Source organism: Amblyomma mixtum, chromosome 3 (genome assembly GCF_055824585.1).
Source record: "Amblyomma mixtum isolate Tamu chromosome 3, ASM5582458v1, whole genome shotgun sequence".
Lineage (NCBI taxonomy): Eukaryota > Metazoa > Arthropoda > Arachnida > Ixodida > Ixodidae > Amblyomma > Amblyomma mixtum.
In genome coordinates, this window is record NC_143014.1 from 375,142,180 (window position 1) to 375,157,848 (window position 15,669).

The 15,669-nt window shown below is 48.2% G+C and overlaps 1 protein-coding gene across 1 annotated transcript; it reads left to right on the forward strand.

The window, feature by feature from the left end:
• Positions 1-7,085: 7,085 nt before the first annotated feature.
• Positions 7,086-9,442, forward strand: LOC149356828 (uncharacterized). Its single transcript, XM_089576439.1, has 3 exons — positions 7,086-7,245; positions 7,990-8,146; positions 8,953-9,442. The coding sequence occupies exons 1-3, from the start codon at positions 7,086-7,088 to the stop codon at positions 9,440-9,442; spliced, it is 807 nt and encodes a 268-aa protein (XP_089432565.1).
• Positions 9,443-15,669: the final 6,227 nt, after the last annotated feature.

The window sequence follows — 15,669 nt, forward strand, 5'->3', positions numbered from 1 at the left end:
GCAAGAGCGAGGAAACATTAGAGGCAGGAAGTAGGACAAATTTAAAAATGACAGGAATGAGGAACTAAACACATTTATTGCAGTGCTGGCACTTGAAAAAATCATGCAGCATTGTCTGCTGCATTTTCTTACGTCTGGTGAGGACTACTCATTTCTCCAGAATTTACGGGGCTATGTGGCTGTTGCGATCGTTGCAAACATACTTTCTGAGAATGTCTAATGCCGCTACAGCCAACATAATGGTTGGTTCCAGCGGAGGCTAGCCCTCTTCCTCTTTGTTGCCACTGCTGTGTGCATCCAGAAGTCACAAAAAGATGTGATGAGGTGCGGAAGGACAAAATCAATCGCGCCAGCCACACTAACACTAGCAGCACAATTACAAAGAAACAAGGATAGGTGAAGAAAAAATTAGCTGTGGTTTAGCTCTGATTAAACATGGCGAGAAGCGGTAGCTTCATCTAGCTGCGCTTTGCAAAGCTTTGTTCGTTTCTAGTTTCTCGGCTTGTTTAAAGATTGTTGTTTCTTTGGACTTTGCCGCACGTAGCTACGAGAAACTACTGCTTCTCACCAGGTTTAACTGAAGCTAAACCACAGCTGATTTTTTCCTATACCCGGGGTGTTAGATTTTCTGCGTGTGGAGCGCTAATCTTCCTCTTTGTATTCTTCGTCTTCCTCTTGTTATTCCTCTTCAAACTCCTCTCGAAATCGCCTGTCACTGATCAATCATGAATCGCTCGAATCACAAATTACCATGATATTGCATGAGCGGCTGTGTAACCTAGCAGTTAGTATACAAGAAGCACATATACAGGGTGTCCCAGCTAAAAGTAACGAAGCTTGTAAAAAACAGGATGATCCATAGCCGAGTGAGACCAACTGAGGGTTGTTGCCAGTCGCGTGTCCTAGTGTGCAGTATTTTATTTTATTATGCAAACATGATTAATTAGCAGAGACTAATTAGCTAACTTTTTAATTATTGCCTACAGGAAGAGAGTGTCAATGCAGGAGTTGTAGATCCCTTAGAAAAATAACCGTTTGCCGTGTTTGCAGCCAAGTACCACTGATACAGCTTCTTTTATTTGACTTAATAGAAAGCCCGCGAAATACAAAAAGAGCCACGTGATAGGGAAGCAGTTTCAGCGCTTCCAGACGACCAGCCAAGCAAAGACATTCGCTTATCTTTGCAACGTTGTCCCGAACGGGGTTCGGCGTTTTGTGATGGTTGCGAGATATACGCAATTAACTCTCGCATCGGCGCTAGGGCGACCGTTTCTTCAGCGCGTCACGGGGCAAGTTAGCGGCACGGCCACATTCCTATCACTCGAGGCGAGGTTACGCGTGAAAAAGCGCTCCATGCGAGCCGCGCTTCACTTCCTTGCAAAGCAGCACCCGCTCACTTTCCATGACGCATAAGCAGTTCCTGGCGCATATCTCGCTACCTCCTCAAGACGCCAAAAGCTGTTCGGGACAGCGTTGCAAACATGAGCGGATGTCGTTGCTTGATCGCTCGTTTGGGAGCGGTGTAAATGCTTCCCTATCACACGGTTCTTTTTGTATTTCGCGGGCTTTCTTTTAAGTCAGATAAAAGAAGTTATATCAGTGGTACTTAGCTGCAAACAAGGCAAACAATTATTTTTCTATGGGATCTACAACTCCTGCATTGACAATTTCTTCCTGAAAGCAATAATTAAAAAGTTAGCTAATTAGTCTTTGCTAATTAATCACGTTTGCATAATAAAAAATACTGCAGACTAGGACACGCGACTATCAACAACACTCAGTTGGTCTCACTCAGCTAGGGATCATCCTCTTTTTAACAAGCTTGGTTACTTTTAGCTGGGACACGCTGTATATCTCCTGTTTTATTGAATTGTCACACCGTGGGTCTGAAGCTTAGTTTTTAGCGCACCTGGCTATCGCCCAATAGACCTGAGTTTGAATCCCACTGATTGTGAGGTTTATTTGTTTGTTTATTTTATTTGTGGCAGACTTGAAGGTCATGTTGCGTACATGGCGATCTCAGCCGTGCACCTGTAGCAGTGAAGCTACTGCTTCAAAAAAGTGCAACCACTGTTGATGATGATGACACAGCCTGTCTGAATGCCGTCTGCCTAACACAGTGGTGCTAGACATGCCAGGCCAAGTAAAGCCGCTTTAGAAGTAAACATATGACTGCCACTGTTTCTCATTTAGGCTGGCATGGGGTGTTATTTCACAAGTATTACTGTGTAGGAATGTGGCCGAAGTTACAATGCAACGAACAGCAGGGTTTATAATGCATGGAACCCTATTATCATCATGCCAGATCTAGACCACTACAATGTGTAGCAGCCAGGAAAATGCAGCACCCATCAACTCAGCAGCGAGGTTCTACTGTGCAAAGCTTTCACTGTTACCTTGAGAGCAAAATACTAAATTTTTTTCATTTACTTGATAGCCCACAATGTCAAACTGAACTCAGTTTGCTTTTTGCTTATATGTGCTGCTGAGGTGCATTGATATTTGTGTACTTCCTTTTCTTGTCAAAAAAGTATGCTCAGCCGAGGAGATGGAGAGCGCCGCGGACTGCCAGCTCCAACTGCCTGGTGGGCAGGACACTGTGATAGGTTCTGCTAGGGATGATGGAAAAGTGATTGTGCGTGTTCTTAAGTCATATAGTGTGTCAAATACCATAGTAGAGTGAGTGAATGATTCTTAATTAAATTGGGGCTGGTACATAGTGAAATGGGTACAGTTTAGAGGATGATCCTAGCTTACAGTAGAAACTTATACTAGTCCCAGTAAGTGTGCCGAAAAGGGTAGTGTGCAAAGCATAGATGTGTGGTTTCAGACAATATCATGTAAGGCACAGGTCAGCATTTCTAATTTGTCATTTTTGTACTTCATTACCTGACGATGCCATAATGGGTCTACAGTTATTCTTGTCCTGAGGAAATTCTTAGTACACAAATAATTTTTGATCATGAGGAGGCTGCCTTGTTCTGTCAGGTATGCCTAGTTGTTGGTATGTGAAATTTATTCTCATTTCTGAAGTTTGTTTGAATTGGGGCAGAGAACATTATTTCAACTTTTGGCGGTATTTGACTCGGAATGAAGAGAAGCTAGAACTGTCAGAAGATTGTGCTATATATTTCATGTTGCACGCAAGCAATTTCTTTTTTTATCGAATTATAAGGATAGAAATAGAAAATCTACTGATTTTGGACACTGCTCGCTGTAAAAGAGTGCATTCATGCCTACATAATTTTTATGTTTTTCAGCTGTTTGTTTTAAGTTATGAAATACTTAAAATCCCTTGATTCATTGCTGTTAATGTGTACAAATGCGAAATTCTCCACGTTTGCTGCAGGTCTATGCAGGCAGTGGGCTCTGGATGGAGCCTGGTGCCTGGCAGATGCTCCTGAGAGCACCAACAGACCCAATGTTCTGCCGCGGTGCTACTCAGGTGTATTGGACACCTGATGAGCTGAAGAGCCGCAGCGTGACTGGCGTGCTTTCAAATAAGTGCCGGTCTCTTGGCAGAAGAGAGGCGAAACCGGCACTTACACCGGAAAAAGTCTCTTCTCTGAAAGGTGCTAGTGCTTTTTTTTTCTTTGCTTTGAGTAACACCTCGGCAATCAAACTTTGCTTCAGCCAAATACAGTCGCGCTCACTTAAAGAAAGCGTGATAGTCATGGAGATCCTGTTCATTGTATCCGAGGTTTGTAACAACTGCAATGTCCTTATTGCATCCAAAACTGCAAAGTCGGGCAAAAGTGACGTTTAGTTTTTGCAAGGTGTGTTATGCCCATACGTTTCTTCATGCAGGCTCTATCACAGCACTTTCAGAGATCTCCACACTGTTTGTGTGGCTCTCGCTAAGATCCGTTCTGCCAGTAACCTGATTTATCTATTTGGTTGTGAAATTAGCGTTCTCAACGACTGGTGGCAAGTCATTGTGCACGTTCTCCGATCTTGCTGCGACAAAGATAGTGCAATTGACATATCTGCACAGAATGTATAAATAGCATTGCCCGTTGTTTCGAGTAATCTCTGTCTTTGGTTTTCATGCAAGCATCTCAATGCATCCAACAACACACAGCAGACGCGGAGTGGGTAGGCCCATGTGTCGTCAGCAATCAGAGGTTGCCAGACCAACAGTCAGTTCCCAAAAGGAAACGAAAATCGTTTTAAAGATATCTGCCGCACGGAATCAACTGAAAGTTTTGGGTATTGTAATTTAATGTGTTGGGAATTAAATGCTACAACAAGGGTATGCACGAAAGTAGGCTTCATGGCCCCTTTAATGGTGAACATTCGTTTTTGTGTTTTTACAATGCGAGTGGTAATTCTGAATCTCACTTTTGCATTTATCATGTATCTAGTTGTGTTCAAATGTGGCCTATTTTGTGTTCTATTGTGCAGCTCTGTTTCATATCTACATGGGAGACATACCAAAGGAGCATTGAAAGCCGTGCGCAAGCACCTCTCACAGAAGCTGGGGGACGTGCAACGAAAAATTGGAGGTCATGATGTATAAATTTATTTTGCCACTTACCTACGCCGAAGCCGTCAGGCGTCCCCTCCCAGAAACGTTCGTTTCGTACCAGCATCCACCGCAGTCGACACCATTTCGTCCTGCCTGGCCACCACCGCAACGTTTCCGTCCATGGCGGACACCGGACAACCTACCCATTTGTTATGTCTGCGGCATTCCTGGTTATGTGATGCCTCCCTTCCGCCGCCAAGTGTTGTCCCCTGCTGCCAATACTGACCCTCGAGGTTACGCCTACGCCCCTCCCCAGCCTTTTCACCGCACTTCGCCTTCTGAGACCACTGCTTCCTCCGATCTCAGGCCGTCTATTCGCCGCCGTGCTCCATCTCCGCGTCGTCGCTCGGTTTCCCCGATGCGCCGTCGTCCCTTTTCCCCTTCGGAAAACTAGTGCCCGCAGTTCCGGAGGCAAGAACTGCTTGCTCGTCGCCAAGCTCAAGACCTCGACTTTCTCCGACAAATTTGATCGCGGTTTCTGTGGAGGGCACCGATGCTTTCGCGCTTCTTGACACCGGTGCTGCTGTATCTGTACTAAGTGATAAATTGTGCCGCCAGTTACGAAAAGTGATGACTCCGCTATATGGTTTTATGCTTCGCGCCGCTAATTCGCAACTTATTGCGCCTTTGTGGGCATGTACAGCCCGAGTTACTATTCCGGACGTTCTGTATATTGTTGAATTCATCGTCTTCCCATGGCCGTCTCACGACGTCATCTTAGGCTGGGACTTTCTCTCCCAACATGACGTTGTCATCGACTGCGCTCGTTCCGAAGTCGCCCTTCTTCCCTTCGGCGACGACTCTGTGAACGCTTCCACTAACTTGTGCTCCAAGCTGACTGTGGCTGATGACGTCATGATCCCGCCGTGCTCTGCTGTGCTCGCCTCTGTTCATTGCGACTCTGGATCCAACGGCCCTGTCATCTTCATCCCGTCCGACTCCTCTGCTTCTCGCCACTGTCTACCCCTGCCATTCGCCGTGCTTACCGTCTCAGCCGGCAGCAGCGCCTTGCCCCTGACGAATCCATTCCTGTGCCCCTCCACTCTTCTTCGTGGTGAATGCTTGGGATGTGTCCAGCCTTTCGCTTCCGTCGTCGCCTGGGACCCTTCTGAGGACGACTCCTGCCGCCTGCTAGTGTCTTCACTTACTTCCTCTTCACCGTCTCCTGATCCCGTTCCCGAGGCCGTCTTTGTGGGCTCAATCGACGCAAATCTTTCGCCACCGGAGAAGACCCAGCTTGCGGCCCTGCTAGATAAGTTTCGGTCATCGTTTGACTTCTCTCACCACCGTTTTGGTCGCACTTCAGCTGTTACCCATCGGATCGACACTGGCGCCCATTTGCCGTTGCGCCAACGCCCATGTCGCGTCTCGGCCACCGAACGCCAGGTTATCGACACCCAGGTCAATGATATGCTGCAGCGTGGCGTCATACAACCATCACACAGTCCTTGGGCTTCCCCCATCGTCCTTGTCACCTAGAAAGACGGCTCTATCCGCTTTTGCGTTGACTACCGGCGCCTCAACAAAATCACCCGAAAAGACGTCTCTCCGCTACCCCGCACCTCAACCAAGATGTAACGGCCTTTATTGACAGTTCCGAAGGCCGGTTAGAGCGGGCAAGGACAGGTCCGGTCCCGGAACAGTTCACGCTCTCGTCTCGCGCCGCGCGTCGGCTCTGCTGCTTCAGCTGCCGATCGTCGTCTTCTCGTCTCGCGCCTCGCCTCGGTTCTGCTGCTCTGACTGCTGATCATCTTCCTCTTTACAGGTTTCTTTATTTTATAATAAAGCTTTCGTTTGCCCTAAATCTGGTTGTCAGTGTATATATCGTAGAAAATTACAGACCCTTTTGGCCAGCTTAATTGGCAAATATTATTAGTAGCAGGCGCTGCCTTTTTGCAACAGCTTGCGATGCACTAATCGAAGAAGCTATGTTATCATGCGCAATGTGCAGCACACATTTCTGAGTGATGAAAAAACTTATCTATGGTGCGCCATTAGGACTGGCGTCCCTCATTCGGCCTAACACTATCCCGATACCTGCAAGCAGGATTTGTACCAACAGGCCGACGCCATTAGAACCAACAGGTCTGACACCGACAGGTCCGTCACCATCAGGCCCCTCACCAACAGGCCCAACAGGCCCATCATCAACAGGCCCAACAGGCCCATCACCAACAGGCCCAACAGGCCCAAATTAAGCCGCGTTCAGACTACGTGCGCTACGCACGGATCGTTGTTACGGATCGTAAGCGTAAACGTAAAAAGCGCAATGAGTCTGTTCAGACGAGTGTTGCATTGAGCGTAAAGTACGCAAATTCTGCTGTCAGCGTGGACGTAAATGTTGGTGGACCCGCAACTTTTACGACGAGCACAGATGCAACTGTTACTGCTCGGCCAATGCGTACGCCAGTTTAGGTTTTCATTTTCCGGTCACGAGGCTTCCGGCCTGCCGAAATTTTGCGCGCAAATCGATGCTTCTTCCTTTCGAAGCTCCGACCAGCGCTGCTCCGACAGCACGTTGTCTCAGCTCGCTTGTGTTGTGTCGTGGTTTGTCATCATGATCAATGGCGAACGCCCTTTTATATTATCCGATGAATTGCTCATTGAAGAAGTTCGGCAGAGGCCTGTTCTCTACGACCAGCGACTGAAAACGTACCGTGACAAACAGCTACAAAACGACGCCTGGCTCGAAATCTCTAGTGCGCTGAATCAAAGCGGTAAGTGCTTTTCGTTTCTTTCTATCTGCGGACAAACTTGCGGCAGTCAAATGCTTTCCCTCGTCTAGAAAAGTGCGATTATGGCGCTGGATGAGCGTTGACAATATTGACGGCGGTGCGCTGCCCGTTTCGTTCTTGTGCGTTCTTGCAGCCCGTAAAAAGCCTGCGTAGCATCAAGCGACGTGTCTACAACGGTGCTTTTATGCGATAGGACAAGGGGCCTGTCGAAGCGTTTTTCCGGTGTTTCGCTGTCATACTCGGTGAAGCGGCGATTTCTAGGGCAGATTGTGGGCCCCGGAATTAGCGCACACGTGCGTGACTGATTGCGTTGAAATCTGCGTGAGTTGTAGCACAGAACTGCTAGTCGCACCTTGCGCTAGCCTCCGCTTGGGAGTCGAACTGTAACCAACATGTCCAAGGGTGTCTATGGGAGTGGGTCACACTATGGGTCTCTATGGCACGAGTGTCTTGCTATCGCTTTGTCTTTAATCAGTGATGAAGTGACCCTCTTTGTTTTTGATGCTACCCTGCCGAACTCCAGCTGGTAGGCTGAAAAGAACGAATGTAGCTGACTTCTACGGCAGTGTTCACAAATTTTCAGAAACCTGATGTTGGGCTGAAGAAATGAGATCAGCATAATTCGGCAGCAGTGAGGTTTCTTCAGACGAACGCATTTTTCAGAGAAATATGTGCAGTGTTTTGTTTGTAAAAAGTAAATATGTTCTTTTCCTATGTTTAATGCAGTGCCAGTGCTACAACATCGGTGGGCCTTCCTGAGGCAGAAGTTTCTTCGCCTCAGGAAAGGGTATGCAAAGTCTGGCAGTGGCGCAGCGGACGTGGAAAAAAGTTGGACGTTGATGCCAAACCTCATGTTCCTGGCTGACGCAATACAACGTCGAAGGTGAAGGCCTATTGTTACCTTCTTTGCTACTGAGTGGCTGTTGCGTTTTGCTGCTAAGCATGGTTTGATATTTTTGGCTGCAGCCACCATATTTTGATGAAGAAAGAAATAAAACCAGGCTCATGTACCTACCTTTTTGCGTACACTAACTGACCCCCTGGTTAAAAAAAAACAACAAACAAACCTGCAGCCAACAGTGCGACATCCTTTGTACTCTGAATTTCGGCATTGGTACTTTGCACGCAATCTGTGTTAGTAGTATGTTTGATATATATGAATCAGTTCACTTCTTCACTTCCTAAAGTGGGAACAACCAATGGGGCACAACTGCCAGTACGCTGCACATAAAATAAACTACCACAACACAGGTGTCTTTTTTAGGGAATTGGTAAAATATTTGGACAGATAGGCCCCTTCATCTCTGTTACTGTATGTTTGTAATATTGTACTCCCCTGTAGTCTACATTTGATTTCCATTCAAGTAATAAAAACCGGTGCCCCATTTATGTGTAGTGCTGGTTAAGATTTATTTTTTCTCCGCAACCTACTTCATTCCAGAGCACATGGCTAGCATTTCTGCTCCATTCTACTGTGACAAAAGGCCACCAAGAGCAGAAAAATATTTAGAAGCCAAAACCAGCCCATACAATGGGGCACCACTGACTTGTCACGTGTTGACAGGGAGTTTATAAACAGCCCCGTGTGACACAAACCTTGCATGTGCTATTCTCTTCATGTTGTTAATTATGCTTGAGTTTATGTGTGCATTTAAGCGTCTAATATATTTTTTCTCATACCATCCACAGCCTGGCAAGAAGAGACGAGGCTGCAGTTCAGCATTCACAGTCACTTGACGCAGCCACCGACTCAGCTGCTTCTGTTGAGGGCATATGCCGCTCATTTTATATAGACAGCACTGAGGAGGAGCCTGCACTGCCTGATGAGGTGGAAGGGGGTTCTGCATCGGCACCGATGGAGTGTAATGAGCCAGAATTTCAGCCTGCCCTAAGTGGGCAGCCTGCCACAAGCGAAATGTGTGCGCCAGGCAAGACCCTTAGCAAGCGTGCTAAAAGAAAGAGGATGGACATGGATGAATTGATGATGTCTGCTCTAAAAGAAAACCGGCAGAGGCTAAGTGACTTGACGACGGCTACCATATCAGTAGACGATGACGAGCACTTCCTTTTGAGCTTAAAAGGCCTTCTCAGCAAGGTGGATGGCCGCAGAAAAGAACAGGTTAAGCTGCAAATTCACAGTTTGTTAATTGATGCAGCTTACCCTGACAATGATGTGTGAATGATTAATGAAATTGTTTCTGATGTCATTTTTATTTCAGCTTCAACAGCTAAATCATCCACTGTAAATTCAGATCGTGTTAAGGTCATGTGAAACATGCAAAAACTGTAATAAGGGACTAATTACTCATTGGCATCCACCCATGCGCATCCACACGGCTACAGAGCAAAAATATACAGCTTCCACAGAAACTTCGCAGTTAAAGAAAACTACATCCTGGTTCGGCGTTCGAACCCGTCACTCCACCAGCACTAACCGAGGCGGCAAGCTTATGGTAGGGCGAGAGCGAATTGATCAATAACTCGAAGTGGGAACAGAGTTGGTCAAATGTTTAGGGGAATCTCTTAAGGTGCAGCAGATTTGCAATAAGGGAGTGTAAGAAAGAGAGTTGGGGTTTGCTGCCCCAGCGGCTAGCGCCGATGAAGGAGAGGAAGACGACAGAAGACGAAGCTGACTAAGCTCGGGTGCGCGCTTGCGAACGCCGGCCTGCTGAGAAGCACTGCTGGAACAAGGACTGTGGCCGCCCACACTACCTGTGCGAGTCCCCACATTACACTTGGTGGAGGTGCTGCTTGCTCTTCTCCTGGAGCTACGCCACGATGCCCAGGCTACCAGGCTCTACCACGACAACCGAAACTTCGGCCCAACCTGTCCCCACCGCTGTCGTCGGTTCCGGTGCCGTCCGTCAGCGCGACCCTGCGATCTTCAGCGGCACTGACGACACCGATGTAGAAGATTGGCTGGCCTCCTACGAACGTGTGAGTGCTTACAACAAATGGGATGACGTCGTTAAGCTCACGAATGTCATCTTCTACTTGACTGATGTCGCCAATTTGTGGTTCCGCAACCACGAAGCGAATTTTACTACCTGGGCGGCTCTAAAAACCAGCCTTACTGATGTCTTCGGCCGCCCCGCTGTCCGAAACCTTCGGGCTGAACAACAGTTGCACAGTCGTGCCCAGCAGAACGGCGAGAACTTCACGAGTTATATTGAGGACGTCGTTTATTTGTGTAAGCGGCTCAATCCATCTATGAGCGAGGCTGACAAAATCCGACACATTCTGAAAGGGATTGAGGACGATGCGTTTCATATGTTGTTGTCTAAAGATCCCCAAACCGTCTCCGACGTGGTGTCTTTGTGTCAGAGCTACGACGAACTCCGCAAACAGCGACATGTCACCCGCCGTACCACTTAATCGGACGACACCATTTCGAGCTTGGCAGCAGGCAGTCCTGCCCACGATCAGCCGACACTTCTTCAGCACATCAAGCAGTTTGTGCAGGAGGAGGTGGCTCGTCAATTATCGCTGGTTACCTGCCAACCCGCTCCAACGCCATCGCTGTCGCCTTCTATTCAGCGTGTCATTCAGGAGCTGGTAGCTGAGGTCCTGCCGCCTGCTAATCCACCCCCTCTGGTCACTGCACCGCTGACATATGATGAGGCCGTTGCCCGGCCACGACCTCAGCCGGCTATGCCTGCTTATGTGCCACCTGTCAACGTACACCCTCAGCAGCAGGTCGCCTCTGCACTGCCACTGACTCACCATCCTCTGCCTCGCACCGGTCCCCGCCCTGTGAATCCGTGGCGCACCCCAGATAACCGCCCAATTTGCTATGCCTGCGGTCTCGCTTGTCATGTGGCCCGCTGGTGCCGCACGCGCGGATCCCGTCCTTACGACTACGGGCGCCCACCAACGAACGACGTTCCATTGCCTTCCGTCCCTGTCACTTCTCCTCCGTCTCGCTCCGACTCCTACACCCGAAGCCATCGGTCACCGTCTCCTCGACGCCGTTCGCTCTCTCCTATGCGCCACCGGTCACCACCCCTCCAAACGGAAAACTAGGCGCCGCAGTTCCGGAGGCAAGAACTGCGCTGCCAACGACCGTCTCAAACCCTACCACCGCTCCCATGAACGTTATTCAAGTGATCGTTGAAGGTGTTACTGTTGACGCGCTTATTGACACTGGTGCTGCCGTGTCCATCATTAGTCGCAACTTGTGCCGCAAACTAAAAAAAGTGATGATGCCACTTTCTGACCTTTCGCTTCGCACCGCCAGTGCTGACCCCATTCGCGCTCTGGCAGCGTGCACTGCCTGCCTCGTCATCCAAGGTCTCTCCTACACCATTGAGTTCTTCGTTCTCACCCGCTCCTCTCATGACATCATCCTCGGGTGGGACTTTCTGTCCGCGCATCACGCCATCATTGACTGTGCACGTGCTGAAATTGATTTGTCGCCGCTGTGTGATGCTCTTGTGGACTCCTCCGCTGTTACCGCCGCGCCTATTCTCGCTGCTGACGACGTCGACGTGCCAGCTTTCTCTTCTGTTTTCGTGCCGCTGACTTGTGCTGCCCTCTCTGACGCTACTGTCCTTTATTCACCCTCTCCTCTTTGTGCGCACCGCAAATCTGTCATGCTCCCTCATGCCGTGCTCACACTTTCTGGTGGTTGTGGCGCCCTGTACGTCGCGAACCCGTTGCCATTCTCCACCACTTTACTTCGGGGAGAATCGCTTGGCACGGTTGATGTCATCGATCTTGACGACGCTTCTCCTGTCCTTGATGACCCTGATGGCCGTGACATCAACGCCCTCACTCCTCCCGCCGACGTCGCCGACCCGTCCTCCCCGGATATGTTTTCCCATTCTGTTGATGCCGCTCTACCACCTCACCAACGCGCCCAGCTCATCGCTTTGCTGCAGCGCTTCCGCGCATCCTTCGACTCCCCTCAAGCACTGTTTGGTCGTGCAGCAGCGGTTCGCCACCATATCGACACTGGCACCCATGGACCCTTGCGCCAACGCCCCTACCGCGTCTCCTCCGCCGAGCGCCGCATCATTGATGACCAGGAGAACGACATGCTACATTGCAGCGTGATCCAGCCCTCTCACAGCCCGTGGGCTTCTCCGGTTGTGCTTGTCAGGAAAAAGGACGGCTCCATTAGATTTTGCGTAGACTACCGCCGGCTGAACAAAATTACTCGGAAGGACGTCTACCCCCTGCCTCGTATAGATGACGCGCTGGATTGCTTGCAGGGAGCGGAGTACTTTTCTTCGTTGTATCTGCGCTCTGGGTACTGGCGGGTGCCGATGGCCGACGTCGATCGCCCGAAAACAGCTTTCATCACGCCTGATGGGCTGTATGAATTTAATGTGATGCCCTTCGGTCTGTGCAACGCGCCTGCTACTTTTGAGCGTATGATGGACAACATCCTCCATGGAGTTAAATGGCAGACATGCCTCTGCTACTTGGACGACGTTGTCATCTTCTCCAAGAATTTTCCATCTAATCTTCTCCGCCTCGAGAGTGTTCTTCGCTGTCTCAGAGATGCTGGCCTGCAGCTGAACTTGAAAAAGTGTCACTTTGGCGCCCGACGGGTGACTATTCTCGGCCAAGTCGTGTCCAAGGATGGTGTACTCCCGGACCCTGCCAAGCTCCGCGCAGTTGCTGATTTCCCGAAGCCCGCATCCCTGAAAGAACTGAGAAGCTTTCTTGGACTTCGCTCCTACTTTCGCCGGTTCATCAAGAATTTTGCTGCCGTTATCGCCCCGCTGACGCAACTTCTCGCTGGTAGCCACGACTTGTCGGCTTGGTCCCCTGCATGCGACGAAGCTTTTGCAACGCTGCGCCAGCTTCTCACCTCTCCTCAGATCCTGCGCCATTTCGACCCTTCCGCACCTACAGAACTCCACACGGACGCCAGCGGCATTGGACTCGGTGCCGTTCTAGCTCAGCGAAAACCTGGTTTCAATGAGTACGTCGTTGCTTACGCCAGCCGTACACTCACAAAAGCGGAGACTAATTATTCCGTCACAGAAAAAGAATGTTTGGCGATATTTGGGCGATCACAAAATTTCGTCCTTACTTATATGGGCGCCCGTTCGATGTTATTACCGATCACCATGCCCTTTGCTGGCATGGTAATTATGCATTTGCATCCACCAAAGCGCAGCCAACGGCTACGTTATAGTACGGCGATACAATTGCTGCTTGTTCATTTTTTTTAATTCCAACTCTTGGGGAGGCTTGCGTACGGGTCGGTGTTAATTAAAATGGAGAAAGCAGCAACGCTACCACAGTTCTTCCATGCCTCACGTGACCTGAGTGTGACCTTGATGTCACAGCCGGCATTCGGCTGTTGAAACCATAACTGAAACAGCCTGAGAAAAAATTTAGTTATTAAATATTTTCCGCTTGTTTCCCATTCTTTCGCTCTATTTATTTTTGCTTCTTGCTCTAATTTGTTTTGGTATAGCTGCTTTGTGTTGTATTTTGTTTTTCTAATATACTAAACAAATGCTCATTTTGCCTCTCCTTGTAAAATGTCTTTGGACTCGTAGAAAACATCAATGAAATAAGATTACAATTTTATTATTACTGCATCTAAGTTATTCAACAATGCCACAAAAATTTTATGCAGTGCAAAAATTCATTTGCCAATGAAATAAAGTATCATGAAGGCAACGCTTCTGTTTGCAAAACATTTATTACTGACATCTCAGCACTTATGCAATCCAGTCACAGCAAAATAAAGCACACAGACAAAGCAGATCATTATGTCAAGGCCGCCGCGGTGGCTCAGCGGCTATGGTGCTCGGCTGCTGACCCAAAAGACGCGGGTGCGATCCCGGCCGCGGCGGCTGGAATTTCTTTGGAAGAGAAATTCTAGAGGCCCGTGTACTGTGCGATGTCAGTGCACGTTAAAGATCCCCAGGTGGTCGAAATTTTCGGAGCCCTCCACTACGGCGTCTCTCCTAGCCTTAGTCGCTTTGGGACGTTAAACCCCATAAACTAAACTAAACCATTATGTCAAGGTGTCTGTCACCTGATTTGATCTTTATTCAACATCAGGTGATGTTAGGTGCACAGGCAAAAAGCCAGAAAGGCTTGAGATGCCAGTGCACCCAATCTTTTACAGCAAGGGCGAATATTACGTTACACAACATGAATACATACATCGATAAAAATAGAAATTGAGAAGGCAATGGAAGATTATACAGCACATACAAGCCACTCATAAACACAATGTATACATGAGCAAGAACAAAACATAAAACGCTGTCGTATTCACACACAAAAAAAGAGATACAGAACGAGCACGACTAGTTAATAAAATAAGTACAAGTGGAAAACGCATGCGTTATCCAAGTAAACATTGCACAGCTTTTCCATGGATATTCTTGTAGCATCTGTCATTTTGTAGTAGCTGATTTATGGTAGTTGGCAAAGTGAACTGTAGCATCTGTTTTCCATAATTGGTGCGACACCTGGCAACTTTCCAGAATTCAAGATGACGTGTGGGGTATGAAACTATGTATTTAATTCGGCTAAGTCAGCCAGGGTTCGGATGTTGCTTATAACGTTCGATCTGTAACATTTTTGCATAACCTAAAGCCACATGGAGTCCACGTGAGTAACGTTTAGATTTTTGAGTAAGTCAGCTGTAGGATATTGGTAAGGCACTTTACTTATAATTCTTATGGCACATTTTTGCAAGACGACCAACTTGGGCATGTTTCCAGTAGTTGTAGTAGCCCACACTAGGATGCCATACTTAATCAAAGGCATGAAAAGCGATTTAAAAAGGAGGGTATTAACGGATGTGGGGAAAGTCGGGCAGTAGCGACATATAAGACTGATGGTGCTAGATAATTTACTGGACACATGTTCAATGTGTCTATCCCATGACATGTTTTCAGTGAAGTCAACTCCTAAGTATGCGCACTGTTGTAAGTATGCGCACTGTCATGTTAACACGTCATGTTAAGACCGCTGGTCAGCGACTGTCGACATCGCAGGTTCCGCCATACGCTGCAAAATTGATCCTGGAGCCAACTGTTGCGTCATGCCCGAAGCGATGCTCAGTAACATAACATTGGCAATTGTTCATGGTTGCACAAAATTTCAAGATTATATCTTCGGGTAGTCAGAGGTTATCGTCGAGTCTGATCACAGGCCTCTAGAATCTATATTCAAAAAGCCACTTTGTGAATGCCCTCTAAGATTGCAACCCATGAGGCTTGTTTTGCAAAGATTCCCAATCAAGGTGACGTTCAAACCAGGAAAGGAGTTGTTTCTAGCCGATGCGCTTCCTCGCTTCCCGAGTACTACGGAACTAACTGACGAGACAGAACAATTTCAAGTCAGCGTTGTTTCTTCGCTTCCTGTGTCCGACCAGCAGCTCGAAAGTATTCGGCATGAAACTAACAAAGACGCTAGTATGGCTGA

Excerpts from the sequence above, each read along its gene's own strand:
- LOC149356828 (XM_089576439.1), top strand. The coding sequence starts at position 7,086 with ATGATCAATGGCGAACGCCCTTTTATATTATCCGATGAATTGCTCATT. Across the intron at positions 7,246-7,989 it reads TAGTGCGCTGAATCAAAGCG|TGCCAGTGCTACAACATCGG; the intron begins GTAAGTGCTTTT and ends TGTTTAATGCAG. Across the intron at positions 8,147-8,952 it reads GACGCAATACAACGTCGAAG|CCTGGCAAGAAGAGACGAGG; the intron begins GTGAAGGCCTAT and ends TACCATCCACAG.